The sequence below is a fragment of the Opisthocomus hoazin genome, chromosome 3 (assembly GCF_030867145.1).
Source record: "Opisthocomus hoazin isolate bOpiHoa1 chromosome 3, bOpiHoa1.hap1, whole genome shotgun sequence".
Classification (NCBI taxonomy): Eukaryota; Metazoa; Chordata; class Aves; order Opisthocomiformes; family Opisthocomidae; genus Opisthocomus; species Opisthocomus hoazin.
Genome location: NC_134416.1, coordinates 30472310 through 30496920, shown reverse-complemented (window position 1 = coordinate 30496920; position 24611 = coordinate 30472310). Strand labels below are relative to the sequence as shown.

Genomic DNA, 24611 nt, shown 5'->3' with positions numbered 1-24611 from the left:
GCGGCTCCTCCTCCCGCCTGTGACCCGCTGCCGCCTGCGAGCGGGGCGGAGGGGCGGTGCCGCGCGGGCCACACAGTGGCGGCGGCGACAGGAGGAGGAGGAGCGGGCGGCGCGGCGCGGCGTCCCCCCGCAGCCCCACCGCTGGGCCCCGCCGGCGCCCCCCATGCCCGTCTGGTGCTGCCGCTGCTCTCTGACCGGTCACTTCAGGTGGGGCGGCGGGGGGGAAGCGGCCGGGGGGTGAAGGCGGCTGCCCGGCGCCCCCTCCCCGGCGCGGGAGCGGGCTCAGGGGACCGGGGGGGGGGGGGCGGTGCGTGTCGCTGTCGGGGAGGACGGGGACACCGGCGAGCCGGCAGCGCATCCGCGGCCGCCGCCCCGCTGCTGCGGCCTCCGCGGAGCTGGTGCCTGGCGGCGGGGGAGGGGGGGGGCGCCCCCGGCCCCGCACGGCCCCTCCGCGGCGGGCGGGGGGATGGAGGCGGCGGCCCGGGAAGGCGCGCCGTGACCTTGGGCAGCGCTGAGGGATCCCGGCGCTGACGGGCATCGCCCTGCTCGGCTGCGGAGGGGACGCGCCCGCCGCCCGCCGGGGTTACAGCGGCCGCCCGAAGCGTCGGCTTGGGGACCGGAGTGAGGTTCCCTTCATGTAACGACGTGTCTGATAACCGCCCGCTGCGGTCCGTCCGCTTCGTTTTTATTTTTGCTAGAAGTACGTAGGGAATTCTAGGATCTTGGAAAACTGCTACCTGAAAAAGGCACCTCTTATTTTAACAACTTGTAGTAAATTAAGAGAGTTATTATGAAAGAATTATCATTTTCATAGGGAGGAAAATGTCCATACGCAGTCGTTTTTCTATCCCTAGGTTTTTCGCATCAATTAAAAATAAAATAATTAGCTGGAGAGCACTGTTAATAAAAGAAAGGTGAACGTGTTTAGAACCTAGGTGCCTGGCAGAACGTAATTCTGGAGGTTACGTGGTGCAGCCAGCATAAGGTAAACGAAGCGTTCGCGCTGGAACTGACTCATCTTTGTGCCCGCTGGCATCTCTGCGGGACTGGAGCCATCGGCATTTCTACCAGATCACCGCCGCTGCGAAGCTGTCTGCCCTGAGTTTTTATCAAGATAAAAACTTCTGGGACTTGGCGGCTTTCCGTGTTGTTCAGAGCTTAGGAAGATGGTGGCCCCCGGCTTAAGATCTTAACGAGCGCTGGTATGATGCTTTTGCAAAGGGAAGTCATGCTCCTGGTAGCAGTCCTCCGTCTGCTCCGCCTGCACAACAGCTGAGAAACTGTGTGTTGTACGCGGATGTTTCTATGCAAAATTAGATTCCGCGCTAAACTGGTGGGGTAGTTGGTGATAAACTATCTAAGCTGCACAGAAGCAACGTTTTTGTTGTTAAAGATTCTTTTGTAGCTTACAGCACTGTGCACGTATCCCATAAAAGAGGTTTTGAAATATTTCTTTTGGTTTTTATCTTCCATCTAGCACAGCAAGTATATTAAAACCTGACTGAACCGTGCATGCTCTCTTTAAGCCTATTTCTTGCAAAGCACAGGGTAGTGTTGCCTTAGCTAACTTTGAGCGAAGGCTGGAAGTCGTATAGTCTACCTGTGTCTATCTAAAAGCAGAGGTGAAAGCGGTACGATAATGAGATATCCTCTCTCTGCCTTCTACTTGTCCTCATCTAACTCATGCTGTTTGCATGTTACATGTCTCCAATACTGTAAAGAGCTAATGCGCAACTGCAATCAAACACTAAGCATGTAATATGCTTTTTTTTTTGTAGCATGGGAAATACAGATATAAAGTGCTTGCTCTCTGAAGTAAGCACAACCTTAGAATAGCTTCCCACCCCTTTTAACAAGGAAATAACCAGAGATGTATTAAAGCATGTGCTAGTGCTGTTATTACTGTACAGCTCTGTCTCTAGTTTACTTCAGACTTGCCCATTGAGGAAAGGCTTTTGCAAGAATGTGGCAGAACCTTCAATGTTGTGGGAGCTGAGGCGGCGCGTAGCGTACGTGGCTTCTGGAAGGCCATGGGAATTAAATTGGTGTCTTACGCTTTTGGTCCTGTGTGGAAAATAATTACTGAAACAGTAGAATAGCTTCAAGATATGCAGATTCTTAGGAAACAAAGAAGAGTACTTTTATTTATTAAGTTAATAATTAAAATTGTGTTTGTAAAGAGAAGAATGTTTAGATCGGTTGATTGGTGTATTTTTAATTAAAAAGTTGTTAAGTCTTTACTTTGAAGACTTAATAAAATAACTGCCAATAACAGACTATTTCTAATTTGCCACTCCCTTTCTGTCTAGCTAAACAGGTAGTGTGTGCTTCTTCGGTGACCTGGCTTCAGAAAGGGCTCCTAAATAATTAAGCAGCAAACAGTATAAGCCAAATCTTTGCAGTCTGTAAGCACATTTAGACGCTGAAGAGTTATGAGAGGAACCTAAGTGGATGTTGCAGAGAAAGAACTGAGAAATCCGGGAAAATGGCCAGGGGTGAAAGCAGCCTGTTGCGCAGTAGCTGACCTGACTGCGTGGCAATTCCTTTTATAAAAAGTTTTCTTCTAACAGTGGTAGAATGGGCTATGTCTGGGGCATACAAGGACCACGCTTTTTCTCCATGTTCACACGCTGCCAGCTTTAACCAGCCTTACATCTACCCAAACAGAAATTTGTCGAGGCGAAGCCCGCTGTGCTGCTCAGCAGGTAGGAAGGGATGGGAGCGGCTGCTGTTGTACCTTAGCTGCTCCTTCAGCCTTTGGCTGGTCTTAGTGTTGTTAATTGGCTAGGCAGTGCGTATCTCACCTCTTTTGATAAAGGATAATGAGGAATGAGTTCTGCTGTGTGTGGGATCAAAATAATGCTTGTCGGTTATACTGTGGCTTTGTATAAACTGAAATTAGAAATCTGCATCACTGCAGAGCCATCTGTGCCTTCTTTTTTTTTATCCTTCTGTAGACTTTCTAGGAGAAGATGGACTTTTTAAAAATCTTCTGTTAGAAAAGCTGTGATGAAGAGTAAAATTCTGTAGATTGGTTGGAGTGTATCTGTTTTGGTCTCGTTTTTGCCAATCCCATAGCTCTTAAAGCATCAAAAGCAACTTTATTTTTGAAGAGACTGTTCTGACAACAGTTCAACTGTTTCATTTTGGTGTTCTCCCATCTGTCCTCCTTAATTAGAAGTTACAGCGGCCCTGAAACTGAAGGACAGCTTTTGAATTCCTTCGTCCAGTATTTTGGTGACAGCCTTGGGAGGAAGATTAAAAGAATGCCTTTAATTGAAGAAACTGTTCTGCCTGGGGACTCCCTCCTTACTCTGCCTGTAGTTATAATAGGTGAGTTTTTTCACTTTTTTAAGATTCTCTGTCACTGCCCTTGCCTTTATAGACCTGCTGCATGAAGTAATTTATCATTAAATAACTAATGCTTAGCATCCTTACAGTGAAGACGTTTATTAGGGTAATACAGTTGTTAAGATTAACAACAGTACCATAAAATTATATTAAGGGACTTGCTATTGGAGTATATTTGAATTCGAGTTGTGCTTTGACAAAATGAGCTGCATTATTTAGCAGCAGATATGTGAGTCTTAAGGGAAGAACTGTTTTGATTCTAATGTTGATCACATAGGGTTTGATTAATGTGAGATGTCTGCTTGAGGTTGCATGGAGGTTGTTGATGGTGCACCAGGAGAAATTTGTGGTGTCACATGGGAGAGTGAAAAGCATTGTATGCTGTGTGTTGGGTATATGCTAACCTCTCTCATTAATTATCTTTTTGTTTGTTGCGTCCATCACTAACGTCTGGATGTTGTCCCATCTTCTCCAAAATGAATCCAAGTCAATTCAGCCAGTTGAAAACAATAAATTATAGTCTTGATTAAATAATTAAAGCCTTGTACTTGTAAAATATTGCTGGATGACAGGATAGCAGAGGGAGCAGGCTCTTTAGGTACACAGCTTAATTGAGAGTGCCAGGATGATTTGTATTGGGCCGAGGTTTTTCAGCAACAGCTGGGCACCAGCTCCTTACTGCCATGACTTGATGAGAGGATAAAGAAAAGATCTGGAGTAAGGGAGGTTTTCAATAATCTAGTCCAAAGCAGTTGGGACTGCAGCGAACCAACAGCCTTAACTGTACCTGCAACCAAGCACAGATTCCAGAGAATGATGTTTCAATGTAATTTTCTCACAGTAAATCTCCACAACTTTGAAAGGCTGGTGTTTGTACAGTGCCTGTTCTCAACGCTCTCTTCATGATAGCTTAAAATAGTGCTCGTGTAATAGACTTACGTGGATGTGACAGACATGAATCACTTGCTGAATTCTGCATCATAGTTGAAGAGCAACAGTTCCCTGGCGTTTTGTCAACCTTGGTATAGGTTTGCCATATGGTTAATGACTCAGTTTTCACCGTTTAGTTTTGCAAATATACATTATGCAAATACCTGTGCTCAGTACTTATTTTGTCTAGATTGCCTTTCTGTGTGCTGACACCAAACAGCTGCCTTGACTATTTCTCCTTGAAAAATGCACTGCCCAAATGCTTTTTCACAGATACATTTGAGACGCTCCACAAGCTGATCTTCCCCTTTGGCAGCCTATTACAAGTAATTCACTGGCTGTCTGAACAGCCTTAAAAGGGATTTATAATGATTTGACAATGTAGTAGAAGAATACAAAAATAGTTGTCACTCCCCCCCCCATATACACACATACTGTCTTGTCGTCTTCTCCGTGCAACTGCTGTATAGCTGGAGTTAAACATACTTTTAGCTTCCTAGCACCACCGTCTTCTCATTGCAGTATTTTATTAATCAGAAAGAAAAAGATGGCACAGGTGTAATAAGCAGTTGACTTAATGATGGAGCAGTAACTTATGTTCCCCTTTCTTTCCCTTGGACTCAGTCTGCTCAAAGAATAGGAACTGGGTTTGGGTCGGTGCTCTGGATGGTCCCAGGGGGGCGGCTAGGGAGCTCAGGGACAGTAATTCATCTTAACATAATCCCATCCTCGGTAATTTCCTTGGTCCTTGCCAACCTTTGTTTTGGCAACTTTTGTTATCCATTTGGTTCTTTTTAGTCTTAGACAGTAGGAATAATCTTTAGCATGACATCCTTGGATACGACACCCATTTTTCTCTTTCCATTGTGGATTAGCTTCCTTTATACGCCAGCAGGAAAAAAAATCTAGCTATGCACTTGTAAAAAGAAACAAAGTTCTTTACTGTGCACAAGTTATAATTCTAAAAATAGTTAAGAGTTTACTCAGTCATGGGAATGCTTGTGAACTATAGGTATGATTAGGGTGTTTTCACAACTTCATATGATTTTGTTATGAATGGTTTCAGTGTATTGGTAAGGTTCTCTCTCACATCCATCTCATGTGGCAAGTGGGTGACAGGAGAGGCTTGCGTCTGTTGTAAGCTTTAAATTCCTGGACTGAAGCCTGCCCGGCTACCTCATACTCATCTGTTTGCGGATGGGAGAACAGTGTGAGAGTAAGGAACAGCGTTTTCACTGTCTGAAAGATTCTTCACGGTCTTTTTTTTAAATGGCAAAATAGGAATTGAAATGGTTTGGGAAATAATATAGGCAGGGTCACCAATATTTAAACCTTTTCTTACAGGCTTTTGATTGAAATGTCTTGAAGATCCCGGTGATGGAAATCCACAGCTTTCCTTGACAGTCTTCTTCCAGTGCTTTATGATCTGCACAGTACACTGGCACTCTAATGCTTTTATTTTTGCCTCCATATTCAGGTGCAAAAACAAGATTGTTTGGTAGGAGCCATTTACAGTCTGACTTATTTGGGTTCTAGGCCTTTGGAGAAAACATGCTTATGGAAGATTTCTTATAAATTAGTGATCTTAGCCTTTGAATAACTCATCTGTCATGAGCTTACACGATTTTCTTGTAGCCTATGGCTATGACTGGTCTATGCGCACAGCACTATGATAAAGCATGGGATATACTGCTGCTGGGGACCAGAGCGATGGGTGTAGCCTGGTGGAGGAGCAAAGAGAAATCTGATGTATGGAGAGACCAGGAGTTAACAGGGTCTCGGCAAACTAATGGGAGATTTTAGGGACTGGGAAGTCAGAAGAGGGAGAAGAGACAGGCACTGGAGAAGTGGCATTGTTAACAGGTGATGGAAATAGTCTATGCAAAGGCGGTGGGGAACAGGAAACAACGGGTGAACTCTTGAGGTCAAGAGTTGAAACGGTAGGAAGCAAGAGCTGAGATTCTGACAACGAGTGCTATATAAAAACATGAAAAAATTAGTAACTTTAGCGCAGAATTTGAATAGTGTGTGATAAATACCATGTGTGCCACCCTAGATGGAAAACAAAGACAAAATACTGAATAGTGCCTCATTAGGAGAACACTGTGCCTTTCATTCAGTTAATGAGGAAGAGGAGCTGTAGAAATAACAGTACGTAGTCACATGTTTCCGTTCTGTGTCATAGCACGTACTTCCCTGACTTTAGCTTCCCCTAGCTTTCGATATCTGACTTTGCAACATGAACATTACTTCTGTACTTGCATGTTATAAATACAGTCCCTTGCTTAATACTGGTCAAATAAATAGAAATAATGACCTTATGGTAATGTTTTGGTCCCGTCCATTTCAGATCTTTTAGTAACATTTTGAAAATAAGTTAGTTATTAAAATTGCAATAATGCATGTATATGAATGATAAAATGCTACAAAAAGGATATAGAAAGATGTTTGAATTGATATTGCTGCTGAACCATGAACATGGTCTTACATGAGTTTCTTGTCCTTTACCACTTATCTACTGTACCTGTCTTCAGTCGGCTTTTACATTGCTGTTGTGCTGTGTCTGCAACTTCTCATCTGACTTGCAGTCTTCAGCTTTATGCTTGTCTCTTTCTTCGTTTTATTTTATGGGCAGACCTGAAGAGCATATGCTCTAGATTGTCTTTCTGTTCTGTGTTTTACTGTACATAGTATAAATGGGAATGCAAAGTTGTAAGATGGCAATAGTACTCGGATATCACTGTGATTGACAGGCAGATCACATCTTACCCATCAGACCATTTTCACACAAGAATAGTGAATTTGACATACTAAATTATGCAACTCCTTTATATGCAGTTTGTTTCATGATGTAAACAGTCATACATATGTTTATTGCTACCTGAAAAAGATTTTGCTCAGTTTATTTGGAGGAAGTTCCTATGGTAGGCTTTATTTTACTGTGACATTTATAAGCTGCTTTGAATCAGGACCATATCGCATTATACTACTTTAGTATGATTTTGTTGCTGATTACTCAGTGATTTACAAACTTCAGATTATTGACATTTTTACTAAAGCAGTAACTTCTTTCTTTAATAGGAAATGGACCTTCGGGAATTTGTCTTTCTTACCTGCTCTCTGGATACAGGCCATATTTGTCTCCTGAAGCTATACACCCAAACCCCATTCTACATACGAAATTAGAAGAAGCTCGACATCTTTCCATTGTTGATCAAGTAAGCTTTGGTTGCCATCTTGTCTCACTCTTTTCCTACTGCGTGCTGGAACAGTAGGCTTTCTTTAATGATCCTGTTTAAAATGCTTTTGCAACTTTTGTAAGCACTGCCATAGACACAAAAAGGCTGCATATTCTCACCCTACAAAGAATTAGACCAAGGTAAAGCTCAGTAACTATGTGGACTCAAACAGCTATCCTTATCTCTTGGCCTCTGTTTTTCCTACCTGTATAAAGAGGTGTGCATATATATATATAAAGAGCGCTATATACTTTCTTCAGTGGCTTATAACAAGTTGTATGTAGGGCACTTCAGATGAAAAGCAAAGCATTTTAAGAACTACTTATCCAAAAAAATTCTGCAGATTGCATTGTGAAGAACCAGCCTACTTACCTAATCGCATTTCTAATACATTAAGAAGTTATTTTCTTATTCTGTTAATTTAAATAGAATCAAGTCATGACCATTAGATCCAGTCCTGGGGCATGTGGTGGTTTTTCTGCATCTTGAGGGCTTTTTGTTTGTGGTGGTTTTTGATTTTGCAGTCTGCCCTTCGTCGTGTTGTTACTACTTGCCAAAAGTGTCTAAAGCACCATGTGGTCAGTGAGTAGCTGATGCAGGAATTCCAGCTTTCATGTTCTAGGATGTTTGGGCTCTATCATCAAAGAACACGTGCTGCTAACATACTTCAAGTACACATACTTGAAGTTAAAATAGTACAGTTCTCACTGAGACTTCATTTTTAGTAACATTAGGGACATGTATCTTCTATAAACACAACCCATTTTTCTTTCTGAACAGTATCCTTCAGTGTTTTTGTCCGATTTTTCTGTCTGATTTGATTAGTTAAGTATTCTCCATTATTTTTCTCCCCACTTGTCCATTTGTTTGCCGTGTTATCATTGTTTTCTGCTCACCTCGCTACATTCCCGATGAATTACTCACAATGCTATTGCTAACCGTATGCCTGTGTGAGTAATTTATTTGAAATACAAACATGCATATGTGTTTGTAGTGGGGAAGGAGGGGTTGTTTGGCTTTTGTTCTTTTGTTTTGTGTTGTTTTACTGCTGTGCTGTTTTCATATAATGTTGACCTTAAGTCTCAAGGTTTACTTTTTTGGCATGAGAGTAAGTTGCCTAAGCTTTTGGCTACAGATGTTTCATGTACCTCATTCTCCTCCGACCACCTGATATTTTCCCAGTTTAGGAAGCTAAACTGTCTTGTCTTTGTCAGCAAAAATTGGCCTTCCCAATTCTTCTTTCAAACCTCTCTATTCTCTCTTCAAATATTTGCCACTGCATCGTGAAATTTTTAGAACGTGGCTGGTTAATAGATGCTGAAGTGTGAACATTTTACAAAGTTCTAGAAATTGTTCTCAACACTAACTGCTTTGTGAAATAAGTCTAGTTTTAATTAATTTTTTTAAAATAATACTTGTAACACCTCCATTATTTCAAAATATATTAATGTTGGAACTACCTGAGAGCTGTCAAAGGAGCTTTTTCTGTGTGGTCTTTAAAACTTAATGGTTTTAGCTTCCAATTTTGCTTTATCAAAATGGGGCTTCTTGAAATACTAGCAATTCTTTGTTAAAAGCAGTCTGCTATATATGTATATAAATGTTATTAAGTTGCTCTGATGTCTGAAAATTTGTCCCTATATTTCTTTTTCTGCGATGAATTTCAAATATGGACCTACCCTGGTATTACTGTGTTATTAACATGTAATTTTTAAATGAGTGAAATGTATTATGCAGAGTTATAGAAGAACTGAATCATGGCAGTTTTTTTGGAAAAGTGTTTCAGTTGAATCTCTACATTAAATACTTACATCTACTTAAAATGCAACTTGAAGTAACTGTTTTGTGTTAAAATTCAACTTCTGTACATCAGAATAGCATGATGAACAGTGAAACTTGTATGAACGTATCGCTTTTATTCCATACTTTAGGATCTGGAGTACCTGTCTGAAGGCCTTGAAGGACGCTCTTCAAACCCGGTTGCAGTGCTTTTTGATACATTGCTTCATCCTGAGGCTGACTTTGGGTATGACTACCCGCCAGTTTTGCACTGGAAGCTAGAACAACATAATTATATCCCCCATATAGTGCTTGGTAAAGGACCACCTGGTGGGGCTTGGCATGTGAGTAAAAATTTCATATCACTTATAGGGTAACTTGATAATTTTGTGGTTTGGGGTTTTTTTTTTTTTTTGCTGTCTAAGGCTGTTTTAGATAGTAATGGCAATTGCAGTTTCAGCTGCTCAATTACCAAAGCCCAAATATGTTGGGAAGATGAGAAAGGAAGGAAAAAGTTGTCCTTCATTTGGGGATTTGTGACCATGACTGCTGTCTTATATATTTTTTATTAGTTTAAATTTAATTAATTATAATGAATAAGATTTTGTATGACCTTTTTCTCTTGTCTGCATTGTGCTTTTATACAAAATCTTAATGTGTTCATGTGCTGCCAGTTTCACTTTTTTTTCCTTCTTGTTTGTATTTGAAGTGACTTGCTTTTAATTTCCCTTTCACTTGTTCTCTCTTCGCCTTCTGCCTTATTAGATAATGTGGTTGCACATTAAAATAGTATCTGACTGTAACACGAAAATAGTTCATCAACACTTCCTGTAATGTCCTGGTATGTTGTTACGTTCTGGTATTTTATTGCTCTAAATGAGTACAATGAGAAGAACTTCACTGTGTTTTACATAAATGTATCCATTTGAAATATATCTGGTCACACATCTTGTTTTTTTCTCCATAGTCCATGGAAGGCTCTATGCTAACAATCAGTTTTGGAGACTGGATGGAGTTGCCGGGCCTCACCTTTAAGGAGTGGGCAGCTAGCAAACGCAGGTAGAGATATTGCGTAATGTATTTGGGAAACCTAGTTGCTGTAAGAATCCAGATACCATTATTTTAATAGCTGGAAAACATTCAAACTTCATTGCTCACAGGAGGAATTTTTGGCTTGTTTACTAAATTGCCTGATGGCACTGGACATTATTCTGCTGTGTGCACTCTTATGGGGAAAAAATGGACAATGGTCAGCCAGAGTAATTGCTTTGAGTGCATCGAAAGCACACGTACTAGCATTGGTGTGTTCTAGCAGCATTTCACAAAGAAGCCCTGTTACTGTGGGCAGTTTTGATCAGAGTTGAGGGAAGATTGAGGGAGGAGTTTAAAATCTGTGGAAGTATTGGAAGTCCCTCTTTCAACATGGGTGCAACGTAAGTCACTGTGCACACTAGCTTTCTTGTAATTTAGGAAGTTGTGTATTTCAGTATTTGCTTTTAGAGGCAAAGCTGCAGCGTCTGAAATGTTGCTATCTATGGATTTTAATTTTAAGATCATAGTTCAGTATTACCCACTGTTATTTTCTAGTAGTAAGTTTCTTGGAAAAATTTTAGAGCAGAAAAATTACTGTCTTGTACAAGCTCACTGTTTTTACTTCAGTTATACAATTAGTTCATAAAGGTTTGTGTCAGCAGATGAACCTAGGAACACTCTACATAAGCTTTTTCTAACATTTTAATTTTCCTGACTTTGTTCTAGCAAAATTAAAGGAAGTTGTTCTTGTACCACATATGGCAAAAGAAGTAGAATTACTTGGGCATATGTCTTTAAGGGCATGTTGTTACTCGTTTCAGGACAACACTTATAGTGAAGAAACTGTACCTTTGTTCTTTAATCGCTTTCTTAGATAACCACAGTAATCTTGCCTACTTATTAACTGAAATCCCATAAGCTGCTTATTATCTGAAGCTAATTTGTTTATATTGTAGTTTTCAACAATACTAAAAACAGAAATGCTGACCTGTTATGCCACAATTAAACAAATATATTTAAAAGTATTGATGATAATGAAAATGTACAGTCATGTGAAATAGTTTCCTAAGTTTCATTGTGACGGGTGTAACACTCTTGTATTACCCTCTTCAGTAAATACCTCATCGGGATTTTCAGAGTAGTAACCGGAACGTTTAAAAGTACATATGCTATTATCTTGTTAATCTATGAGAATGAGTAGCCCGATTTCTTATAAATATGCTTCTGAGCGTAATTCAGTGGCAATCCTGATGTTCACTACCATTTCTTTTGCCTTATTCCTAGAGCTTACTTCTAAAGAAGCAGCAAAATTCATGCATCTGTTCAAAATAATTACATTTTCATGTTATTTTTTTATAAATGAGATCGCAATAAACATAAGAAAAGCATAGATGTAATACCAGGATTGCAGTGCACAAATGTTTTTTATTGGACACTTGGACATCATAATCCTGTTTACGTAGTTACGTTAAGGTTCCGTGTCATACTTGCTTTGTTCATTCCTGTGATATGGAACCACTTCATTTGATACTGAACTTACCTGTACGCAAGGGAGAGGTCTTTTGCGAAGTATAATGAAGAATACTTTACTGAAGTAATATATCAGGCCTAGAGTTTCAAAATTAGCACTTAATAATTGCTATGATATTTTAATTACTTACATCCTAAGTGAGTGTATTCCCACTGAGTACAAGTTTAGCCAGTATTGTGTTGTTGACAGTCGTGATGCTAAACTGTCTTTGTAAAACACTTCCTACAGACCTACCGTGATACTGCAGAGTTTTCTTACGCTTAATTTGTTAGTCACCATAGCACTTTACGTTGTAAAGATTTACAGCCGTTAAAAAAAAAGTTAGCTTGTCTTGTGTATCAGGAATCAAGAGAACAAATAAAACAAATCAAATGCATTTGAAGATACTGAGCTCAGTGTCAGTTACACTGAGCAGATTCAATCCTCTTAAATCTGACTGTCATGTGGTATGTCATATGTGATATTCAAATTAATGATAAGGTCTAAATAGTAACTGGAACCATTCAATCTTGTTTCAGACATATAAAGAGTGATCGAGTAATGCCAGAGGAAATTGCTTGTTATTATAAACACTATGTTAAAGTCATGGGCCTCCAAAAGAATTTTAGAGACAACGTTTACATAACATCAGTATCCAGGCTTTACAGAGGAGAGGATGATGAAGATAGAAGTCAGCTAAGTGAAAATATTTCAACACAGCATTTGGAAATGGAAGATGGACAGAAATCACTGATTAAGAGGAACTGGGAAGTCAGAGGTTATCAGCGAGCCACAGATGGTTCTCATGTGCCCTTCTGCCTCTTTGCCGAGAATGTGGCTCTTGCCACAGGAACCTTCGATTCTCCTGGCCGACTACAAGTCGAAGGAGAAGACTTTCCTTTTGTGCTTCATTCCATGTCTGACTTTGGAGCTGCTATCAACAAGGGAAAGTTACGTGGGAAGGCAGACCCTGTGTTAATTGTGGGTGCTGGTCTTACAGCAGCTGATGCAGTACTGTGTGCCTACAACAACAACATCCCAGTAATCCATGTGTTTCGTAGAAGAGTTACCGATACAAGTCTGATTTTCAAACAGCTACCTAAAAAGCTTTACCCTGAATACCATAAGGTCTATCATATGATGTGTACTCAGTCCCATACTGTGGATTCTAGTCTACATTCTGCTTACACTAGTTTCCCTGAACACAATGTACTTTCCTTCAAGCCTGAAATGAAATGTGTCCTTCAGAGTGCCTCCGGACTGAAGAAAATTCTGAAGTTTTCTGTAGCCTTAGTTCTGATAGGTTCTCACCCAAATCTTTTCTTTCTAAAGGACCAAGGGCATAGCATAGGTCATCACTCTAATCAGCCCATCACGTGCAAGGGGAATCCTATAGAGATTGATCCATACACTTACGAATGCACTAAAGAAGCTAACCTCTTTGCTCTAGGTCCTCTGGTGGGAGACAACTTTGTACGGTTTTTAAAAGGAGGTGCACTGGGCATTGCACGGTGCTTGGCAATAAGACAAAAGAAGAAACATGAATTGATTGAAAGTGGGGATGGAGGAGGTGATGGGGTACCATAAATGAGAGATTAGAAACTTCCGCAGAGAGAATTACAGACGTAGTCTAACAGAACAGCCACTGACAGCGAAAGTTGATAGCAGTCACATTTCTGTTGCGTACAAGTAACCTGCGCTTGTGTTGCTTGGTAAAGGATGCTGATACTACAATACTTCACCTTTTCAAAATACAAAAAATTGATCTGCTATTACAACTGATCTCTACTCAACTGGAATTACTTCCAGATAAACAGAAAATGAGACTAACTTATATTGACCTGCCTGTCATCTCTTGCTCATCTGAAAGAGCAGACTTCCTCTGGGAAAAGCACTGCCTGCCAGAGTGGCTTTACATTTTAGTGTCAAATGTGACAAAGTATTCCTACCATGGAATTTAAATAACTTCTAAAAGCAGAAAGCTTGCTTAGTACAAGGTGGTTCTTGGGCCCAAAGCAAATTTAGAGCCTTCTGCTTGAAACAAGGTATTTATTTATTTTCCATAGTAATACAGTAATACTTGGAATGAGCACTTAGTGAAATGGGTTTTACTACAAGAAGGATTTCTGTAAGCAAGAAGTATTCCTCAACAGTTATAAATTATCCTATTTGGTAATTGGAATAAAATAATAAGCATTCCCATTCAATCTTTAACACTTGATTTGACACAATCCATTAATGCTTTTTCACACTATGCCTAAGAGTTGGGTGAGTGCAGAAAGACTAATGTGAGATGTTCCCCTGCAGTGATGTGTACATTTCTGAGATACTCATTAACATAAACAATAAAGTACTGGTGTAAGTGCTCTTATTGCATTGTCAATAGCATGGAATATCTAGTTTACTACTGAAAAATTAAGTACATGAGGAAACTTAAGGTTTTTGTGCTTCCTAGCTCAGGAAGACTGAATGGGATCACTTGACTGATGAAGGTGGGTGATAGATATTCTCATCTGCCATTTGACCAAGTATTGGTTATTTCTCTTTTTTTCTAGAGCAGCATATAACGCTAAAACTATTTTAGCCTGCAGTTTTTGAAACTTGAAAAAGCCAGCTAAAAATAAACAAGCCAAACCCAAAACAAAAATGCTGTAGTTCCTATAAATCTTAAAGCTTGTTATGAAAGACAAAGACTTAACTTGTACCTACCTCTGAACTGAAGTTTCACCTTTCTGCTCCGTAATGTAGACCTAGATTTCATTTTCTGGGTTTTAGAGTAGTTATTTTACCTAAACACACTCATTGGTTATTCACCGTAGTGAGGTAAGCAACAGCTATTTAGAAAACCTAAATTACCTTCCAGAACTCTCAGCAGACAGAAGTGCTCGGTTTTAACTGATTTATTACCAGACATATTAATTGAGGTCCAATGTGGTGGAATAGATGTTATTTAATTTAATTTTTTGGGGGTTTATTTTTTTTTGTGTTGAATAACTTCATGTTAGTTTAAGGTATTGTATTTGCATGAATAAAATCTCCGTATCTGAACTTGAACAGATTTTTAAAAGGAAATTAGGCTTAGACTTTGTGAAACTGCTAGTGCTTGCTGGTTTCCCAGCTGTCTAACTTCCGTAAGTTGTAGATGCCTATACGCAATAAATGCCTGGTTTTTGTGCCTCCTGAATTATGGGGTTCTGTGGCTACTTCAGGCCTTTATGCATCTCAGTAAGTTACTTAGACTTTGGAGATACAAATTGAAAAGGTAAAGTATGCAAGGATTATAATGACAGTATTTTCAATGGAAGCCCATAATAATTTATGAAATGATGCTACTAATAATAAATTTTAGAGCCATCTTGATAGCATAAAAATGAACAAAAGAAGCAACATTTATATTAATTTTTGCATTGCCTACATGGTTGGTTTTAACCATACATTGTCAATACGAGTTAAGATACGTTTTTATACTGATACTTGAGCTGCTTTTAATTATGCTAAATTCTAGGCTTATTTTTTTCATGACTGAATTGAGATTCTATAATTTGCTGCCTTTGGCAGAAATTGTGTATGTATAAATCTATCCTAAACCTGTGATACCTAATAATTTTAACAGAGAATCAGTGTTTTTAAGTGCTAAATATTTGACAATAGAACTTTATTGCAGTTAATATATTGGGAATACATCTGCGCTGTGATTAAATTCCTTCAGTTTTGTGTCAATATAAACGTCCAAATACAACGTATTACGGCATGTTACTGCTTTTTCATTTGTCACGTGAAACATTTTAAATGCCAGCAAAACAAAGGAAGCAATTTACTTCAGCAGTCATTTTGCAAAAAGGGGAAAAAAGCTTCAAACAGCCAAATCTGTCGCGTGAGCTGCTGCAGCTACTTCCAAGCTGTGTGTGGTGTGACAAATTTGTAGCAGATTTTTGTTCTGTTACACACAGGTGTTTTTCACTGCAGTATTACAGCACCTTGAGGTTTAACTGCCTTTTTTTAATTTTATTTTATCAAGCTTGCCAGCTTTTTTTAGATAAAAAATTGCACGTGAGACCCCTTATCTGGCCAGAGAAATTTTCTCAATGGTCATGTTTATTAAGTGAGTATAAAAATACTTTTTTCGGTCAAAGCTTTACTAAAAAAATCGTCCTGTTTCTTCTAGGAATTGCTGGGTTTAAAGGTTTTCTTACTTTTGGGTTTCTAATTTTGAGAGAAATTTCTGTTTCTTTCCTCTTTGGTGTTTTGAGAGAATGAGATGTGAAAAGTGAAGCTTTGCCTTAGGATAGTTTTTCCTAAAGCATTTACTTACTGCATATATTGTGGATTAGATGTCGGCAGTGAATAGCTGTCTTTTGGGGAAATACTTTGTTTCTCAGATTTAAAGAAAAGATACCATTTAAATTTCCTGTATGTTATAATAGTTCCCAGAAGGCAGACTGTTTGCATCTTTCATCTCTTCTTTCAGTGAGAAAGATAAGCTTTTAAACATCACGGATTTAAAAAGTATGCTTACTATTTAAGCTTTATTACTAAAATACAGACAGGAAGAATATAATTTTTAGCTAAAGGAATTGAATTTGGATTTATAGAATTTGTAAAGGTATGCTAACCTATACTGTGTATTTTCTAATAGGCTAGTGGGAAAATGTCTCTTACATTTGGGTTTGATTATTAATGCTGAATGTGTCTCCTAGCTAAACTAGGTTTAGCCCAAATTATTTTAAGCAGTATCCAGCTGTTGAACTGGGACTAAGCTTTGTCATAGTAGATTTCCCTAACAATATATGCCTCGTGTGTGATTATTTAACCATCGGTGCTTGTTAATAAAGTCACCTGACGGGGCGGTAGGAGACAGCACAGCCGTTCTCTTGGTTTCCAGTAGGTGATTGACGTCCGCTTAAAACATTTTCCACGAAAGACTAAGGCTAAGGTTTACACTGGTGAGTAAACGCAGAAATCCATTCTGCGAGTAATCGAGAAAGAGTGGTGACAGTAACATCGGGTTCTTCTCTCTCTTAGGAAAATGCGTTGTCTTGGGCTCGCAGCCTGGGCTTGCCAGTGAAGGCGTGGAAAGAGTACAGCCCCCAGAAACAGTGCCTGTACATGGAGTGAGGGACACCAAAGTGCATCCCACAGCTGCAGGTCTCTAGTCCTCAGCACCTGGGGAATGGTTGGGGTACACTGTGTTTTCCTTCTGGCCTGCTGAGTGTAGGCACCTTTTATTTAAATTACAAATTAAATAGAGTGATGCTTGCATAATGAAAAATACTAATTTTGTAGAAGAAGATGGCTGTAGCTTCTTTATCTCACAGCTGAAGAACTGTAAAAAGAAGGCTAGAGCCAGAATTCCAGAGTACTTGATCAAAGCTGGAGGAAATTCAGTGAAGACCCAAACTTTGAGGCAGGCCTGACCTGCATATCTAGCTGAAAGCAAGAAAAGGCCATTTTTAGGCCAGCTGCTCTTGAGAGAGAAAGAAAGGGTGTAAAATTTGCAAACTTCTAGTGAGCCCTCACTGATAACAAGTGATGACCAGTGAGGGGCAACGGGAGGAAAGCAGTGAAGGATCTGAGCAATATGAACTGCAAACCTAGAGGTCCGCGAAGCAGTGCAGCGTTGATCGGCTGGTGGTCTCCCACCCTCTTCTGTCAGGGTCTGCATACTGTAACTGCAGAGCCCCGTGCGGGAGCTGGCAGTCTGACGTTGCCATATATTTTTAATTGGCTATTAGCTGAAGTTACACTGACGTGCAACACATGCATATGAACTAGAAGCAATTTTACTTGCTGCAGAAGCTGTAGGACTGGATCAGTAAGGTGGCATGCCAAGAGATGAGATGTGGTTGCTCTGGTGCTGTATTTTCTACTTCTGAGAAAGCAAGCAGGCATTTTCATGTAATAGCGGAATCGGTGCCGTAACATGCAAACATTTCTAACCAGCAAGAGGCAGCAAGAGCTACCGTAAATGCAGCTGATTATTTGATTTTATTATCCATATCGTAATGATTTCATTTTGAAATAGTTACAGAACAAAAAATGCTAAAAGGTTTATACTGTTACATTTTAATTTAGATAATATTTTAGAACCGTCTAATAACAATGTTCTGTCACCACTCTGGATTATTTTTTGAGGTGAGAGCAAGATGGGAGCACAGTACCTCAACAGAAGTGAGAGCTTTTTGGACACTGACTTCCCCCTTTTCCCCTTGCCCAACCTGGAAGCAAAGTCATGCTTTGTTTGAAATGACCATGATACCCAATTCTATTCAGCAGAAACAATGCAAACGAAAACATTCTTTGACAGAGAAAGAAAGGCTTTGGTGACAGGAGGGGCAGAAATTTGAAGCAAGGATATTGAATTATAAACAGCTCTTTTTCTGAAAAAGTCCATATTTTGGGGAATATGGTACACTTAACGTGTTTCAGTTTAGCTGATTTTTTAAGCTTTAATTACACAATGAATTGTGAGGTCAAGGATGAATTTGGTGTAAGGAACAAGGATTACGGAGGGGGGAAAAGCATTTATAATTTAGCAATTATAGTGAAGCTAAGCACTGTTTTAAAGATGGTTTTGTCTTCGCAGACGCTAGAACATTTCACCTTAAGCAAACCCTGAACTGGAGTTTACACTTGCCTGCATGCCAGCTGATTTTCTAACAGTGATAACTTTGTACTTACAGGGCTTATTAAGCCAACTCTGAAAACCTGGTGGTCATCAGTAAAACCAGGAAAAAAATATACTTCCTATCCTTGGCTCTCCTGTCCTTTTGAAACAACTTGTTCTGGAGACTAAGTGAGTCTAATTTGCACTTTCCTCCTCCGTCTCTTTATTTTGAGATCACTGGCAATGTGCAGGTGTCAGCCTATGCTGCCTACAGTGGATGCTTCAATAAACTAATGCTCAGCTTCATGTTCCTGCACAACCTCTGTAGACCTACATGTCAGCATAAAGAAAATTAACAACTATGTTTGTTATGTATTCACAAAATGTTATGGAATCCTGGCGTTTTTAGGTTCTTTTTCTAAGTAGGTTCGTAAAGAAAAAATAGTTGTCCACAAATGTAAAGCTAGAGACAAGGCAATCAAAGAGAATTGATACAGTTCTGGGGGACACTCTGAGGAGAGGGAAATGGTTCGTTTTTCATCAGTTGGGATTGTAGGACCAGCTTCTCTGTGAACACTGAGTTTTTGCTGTTTGGGAACTGATCCTGCTACCTGACATCTACCTGGCACAATTTGGAAAGTCAATACTCTGACCTTGCCTGCTTCTCTGTTCTGCTGGTTGTGGAATTCTAGTTCTAAATGAGGTAAAGGCTTGTATTCATCTACCGATATGTTTGTTCACACACACGACACACCCGGACTTGGAGATACCATGTAAATGTCATTTCCGTGTGTCGTGCCTCAGTTTTCTGCTTTTGCTGGAGTATGCTCGGGTCATACCCATTTGTTAGCTGTGCAATGTCAACCTGTACAGGACATCTGCTGTCAGCTGAGATATATTCTTCTCCTGAGCTGCAAGCAACTTGTGAGCAAAACCTCAGCTTTGATTAGATGATGAACCTACCTGAGGTCTGCATGCTAAGCTTGTTTTACCTTCATGCGTGAAAACTGATGCCAGACTGCAGGCTAAAGCAGTAATATTAAAAAACAGTTTTCACCTAGAAGCCAATTATTTTGTTTTGGAGAAGTGGGGGACTCCTAAGTCAAAGGAAGAAACAAACTGGGGAGGGAGAGGCATTCAGAGAAGGAGAAGGTGTTGGTTTGCGTGGATCCAGTGCTGTAGCCAATGCTTGAGAGAGACTGTGACAGTCAGAGCTGGGGCAGAGCCTATGGGCAGAGCGCTAAAGCACGTGGTGGGGGAAGTGGCTAGTTCGGGAGATCTGAGTTCGTGTAGCGTTTTTGTAACTATCTCACTGGACTGCGGTGATGGTGGTTATCAAGCGTTGCAAAAGGAAGACTGAGGAACATTGGTAAGGGAGGCAGTTCAGGTTTTGCCATGTTGAAGTTCTAAGGAGGTAACAGAACCACCAGAACACAATCAGAATTTGTGAATCGAACACCAGATGTGGCCAAATGTGACTGAGGATAGAGTCAAGAAATGGAAGAGAGCAAGAGCAGGGCTACTTTGGAGGGGGGGAAGGTGGGGGGGAGACAGGTAAGAATAAGGACTGAGAAATCGCCTGTAGAGAATGGACAGGTAATAGGAGAGCTGGGAGGGGGTCAGAGGGAGGTCTATAGCAGAGCCTTCGGCTGCTGTCTCAAGTTATGAACAGATGCTTGATGGTAAACACGTGGACTAGAGCCTCTCAGACACATCAGGAATGGAGGTAATGGTGGGGGCTTAGCACTCTGGAGGATGTTGATGGGGAGGTCGGTGGACAAGAGAAACTGAAGCTAACTGCAAAGACACTTTCCAGCATAGAGGAACTGGTGCAAAGGCACAGGAGAGGCCAGCTCTGCCGCACCAGCCCCGCCATTCTGGGAAAAAATGGGGAGTAAGGGTAGGAGAAAAAGGGGCAGACTCACAGATGTGAATGGACAGAAACAGAAAACAAACTTCGACAGGGGAGAGTATCTCGGTAGTCTTGCCAAAAAAGGCAGTGGCTTCCCCAGCTGATGTAGGAAAGACGGGAAGTTGGCTGAAACCCGTGTGAGTTAAACTGAAAATTCAGCATGTTGTTCTTGGAGGGATACAGCACCCATCCTCTGTTCTAGCGGTGCTTGGAGTAATTTGATCTGCTTTAAACCGTGTTCAGCTAAGCTGCTGAATGCAAGACTGTATATTAAAAGCCTTGCTAATAAAAAAGTATATTTAGTTTATGTATTGTGTGCATCTCCTTCCTGTGAGCAGTGTGAACAAAGGTAACACATGCTATAAAAAAGCAATCCCAACAAACCCTCAAACAAACTTTGTGTTACACAGAAAAATGGAAGAAAAGATCTGAAGACAACTTTCTGCTTAGATGTATTTTTAGGTGAAGAGCATCGTTTTGTCAAAAAGGTGGGTATGCTTGCAGATTGTGGTTTGAGGCAGATGAGAGAACCCTTAGATGTCATGTCTGAGTGACTGAACTTTTTTTAACCTTCTAAAGAAAACCAACACCACACAAGTTCTCTCAGAAAACTGGTGACCTGAATGTTGAAACCACAGGGCACAAGCCCCACGGAATAAAAACGGAGCATGTGGCAGAAGTTCTAATTGCGTGGGGCTCAGCTGCCTGCGGGGGTTAGCCCACAAGGTAAACTTTGTAAAATAAACATCAGGTCTACAATTTAATGCAGTAGTTCCAGGGGTAAGGCAAATCCTGATGTAATTTATTGCGTGTTCACTGATCTACAGGCTTCTCATCAACCAGGCAGCAGATGCAACTGAATTAGAAAGCAAACTACCACCTGTTAGGCGCCTTCCAGTTGGACCCAAGACAGGAACACACACTGTGTGTATCTTTAGCCAAGTGCTAATAGCAACTGTCTTTTTTTCTCAGCACTACCGTGGAAATCTCCACAGTGCCCTCCCCTCACGAGAGCACACAGCTGCCTGTTACAGACTGCAAACAAGTCTTAAAGATGATGGTGGAAGTGTTGGTAGAAGAATCATAGAATAGTTTGGGTTGGAAGAGACCTTTAAAGTCATCTAGCCCAACCCCCCTGCAGTGAGCAGGGACATCTTCAACCAGATCAGGTTGCTCAGAGACCTGTCCAACCTGGCCCTTAATGTTTCCCGGGACGGGGCATTTACCACCTCTCTGGACAATCCGTTCCAATGTTTCACCACCCTCATGGTAAAAAATTTCTTCCTTATAGCCAGTCTAAATCTACCCTCTTTCAGTTTCAAGCCACCATCCTTTGTCCTATCACAACAGGCCCTGCTGAAAAGCCCATCCCCATCTTCCTCACAAGCCCCCTTTGGGCAATGGAAGGCCGCAATAAGGTCTCCCTGTAGCCTTCTCCAGGCTGAACAGGCCCAACTCTCTCAGCCTTTCCTCACAGAGAGGTGCTCCAGCCCTCGGATCATTTTTGTGGCCTCCTCTGGACCCACTCCAACAGCTCCATGTCCTTCCTGTGCTGAGAGCTCCAGAGCTGGACACAGGACTCCAGGTGGGCTCTCACCAGAGCAGAGCAGAGGGGCAAAATACTTTTTCCCTTTTTCCAATCACCAGGGCCTTCATCTGACTGCCACGAGTTTTCAGATATCGTTGAGAGAAGGCATCTCAAACAAGATCTATAGAGAAATCTCCAAGTGTTTGTCTGTGGGTGCTCCTCAAGTTATATGGTGGGTGAGTCTATCAGTCCTAGGACACTAAATAACTTTTAAAAAGTATCAAAACTGCTAAATTCAACTGTTTGGGGAAATGGATTTGACTAGCTCTGTCACATAACGTAAATAGAAGAGTGGTCTCAGATGTGCCACTAGGGCTGCAGTCTGAGCAGCAAAGGGCTTAGCCTTTACTTTCTTCACAGAATCACAGAATGCTCGGGGTTGGAAGGGACCTCTGTGGGTCATCTAGTCCAACCCTCCTGCTGAAGCAGGGTCACCTACAGCAGGCTGCACAGGACCTTGTCCAGGCGGGTCTTGAATATCTCCAGAGAAGGAGACTCCACAACCTCCCTGGGCAGTCTGTTCCAGTGCTCCATCATCCTCAGAGGGAAGAAGTTCTTCCTCATGTTCAGACGGAACTTCCTGTGCTTCAGTTTGTGCCCATTGCCCCTTGTCCTGTCGCTGGGCACCACTGAAAAGAGTCTGGCCCCATCCTCGTGACACCCACCCTTGAGATATTTATAGGCATTTAGAAGGTCCTCTCTCAGCCTTCTCTTCTTCAGGCTGAACAAGCCCAGCTCCCTCAGCCTTTCCTCATAGGAGAGGTACTCCAGTCCCCTCATCATCCTTGTAGCCCTCCACTGGACTCTCTCCAGTAGCTCTTCATCTTTCTTGAACTGAGACGCCCAGAACTGGACAGAGTACTCCAGACGGGGCCTCCCTAGGGCAGAGTAGAGGGGGAGTAGAACCTGCCTCGACCTGCTGGCCACACTCCTCCTAATGCACCCCAGGATCCCATTAGCTTTCTTGGCAGCCAGGGCACACTGCTGGCTCATGGTTAACTTGTCCTGCAGCAGGACACCCAGGTCCCTCTCCGCAGAGCTGCTCTCCAGCAGGTCCACCCTGAGCCTGTACTGGTGCATGGAGTTGTTCCTCCCCAGGTGCAGGACCCTGCACTTGCCCTTGTTGAACTTCATCAGGTTAAATGATCATCAGGCCTTCTTGTAGAAGGCCCCTGTACATTCTACCTTTTGAGAATTTCTAAAGTGAAATTACAAGTTCTGTTTCTTACAACTGTGAACACAATCCTTCTGAAGGATCTTGTCCATTGATATTTTGCTACCCAAACTATTTGCTTGAATTTAGTAACAATCACAAAGGTCATCCTCAGCAGTCTACAAAAGCTGCCCTATTGGGCCAGTGGGTCTTCAACAGCAAACCTGGAGACTCTCACTGAGAGTAGAAAAACTCAGCTGAGGGTGCAACAAACAGCAGTCAGTACATCTCCTCCAACAAGTATTTCATCTGCCGAAGAACCATCTTTTTGACAAGATTTTATGTGCCCTGATGCAAGCTACAGTACCAAAACATTCTCATGGCTACTGCCAAACACAGAGATATTGCTCTTTCACTCTGTGTATCACTCTAGACATCCCTGACCATGTGATCACGGAGATGCCAAGAGAGACCTGAGGAAACACTGGTTTTTGAAGACCAGGTATTTTCTGAGATCATGCAACCATGGTGATTTGAGCACATATGCTATCTTGATATACCTAGACCTCACAATACTGTTCCTCAAATCTGATATATGACAGAGTGGCTTGAAACAGCTCAGCTCATCTTGCTCGTGTGTTCGGAGCTCTCGCCAGAGGAAGCAATTTTTTTAAGGAGTACTTAAATTCAATTACCTCAACCACATTACTTCCTCATGAGGAACGCGATCCTACCATCCTGCCTCTTGTAACAGGATGTGATGGAGCTACTGTCCATCTTCACCTGTATGTGATGACTTCATGCTGAGCAGGAAATCTGGAAGGCTTTTCTCACTGCATTTCCAGGGGAATGCCTCAAACTCTAAATTCTCAGGTCATTAAGATGAGCTCTCCTAACCCAAAACCAGGCCCCTGTTTCATAGCTTTCACTCTTGATACCAACGATGGAATTAGTTTGAAGGGCAGTTTTTTTATGCAGTGATTGCAAAAAGGAAAGGCGTGAGAGGAGGTCAAATAATTTCAAATCCCAGACTGGAGTGCAACAGCTCTGTAAGACTTTCTCTGGCTTGCAAGTAGCTTTTAACAAATTGACATTCAAACAAATTGATTTAAAGCTGCAAATAAGTATGTTTAAGCAAGAGGAAAAAAAAGCTGGTTTTTTCAGCTCCAAGATCTCTGTAACAGTAACAAGAGCATTTGCTCTACATAATGAACCCCAGAGAAGACTATCATGATCAGGTATCAGCTGCGTTTAAGTCTTTCTCAATAGATTCCCAATTCTTCAGACAATACCCATAAAAACGTGCTGAAGAAGCTCACTTAACTTCCTTTTCTCCCTTTCAGAGGAAAGCTCATTGGTTTCTCTTGGCCTGAATCTTCATAAGTGGGTAAGGGACATTATTTCCAATAGCAAGGGGATTCATTTGGCTTCTCTGCCACCAGAGCTAGAGCTTTCAAGTTAATCTTTTCTTTTTATTATTATCCAGGCAAACTCCCTCCACACCCAAACCAGT

The 24611-nt window shown here is 41.3% G+C and overlaps 1 protein-coding gene across 1 annotated transcript; it reads left to right on the top strand.

Annotated features, from left to right (window-relative positions):
* The first annotated feature begins 67 nt into the window (after positions 1 to 67).
* Positions 68 to 20664, top strand: OSGIN2 (oxidative stress induced growth inhibitor family member 2). The gene is made up of 6 exons (XM_075415892.1): positions 68 to 207; positions 3179 to 3333; positions 7363 to 7499; positions 9452 to 9643; positions 10267 to 10358; positions 12381 to 20664. Exons 1-6 carry the CDS (start codon positions 164 to 166, stop codon positions 13426 to 13428), a joined length of 1668 nt encoding a protein of 555 aa, XP_075272007.1. The 5' UTR covers positions 68 to 163; the 3' UTR covers positions 13429 to 20664.
* The last annotated feature ends 3947 nt before the right edge of the window (positions 20665 to 24611 follow it).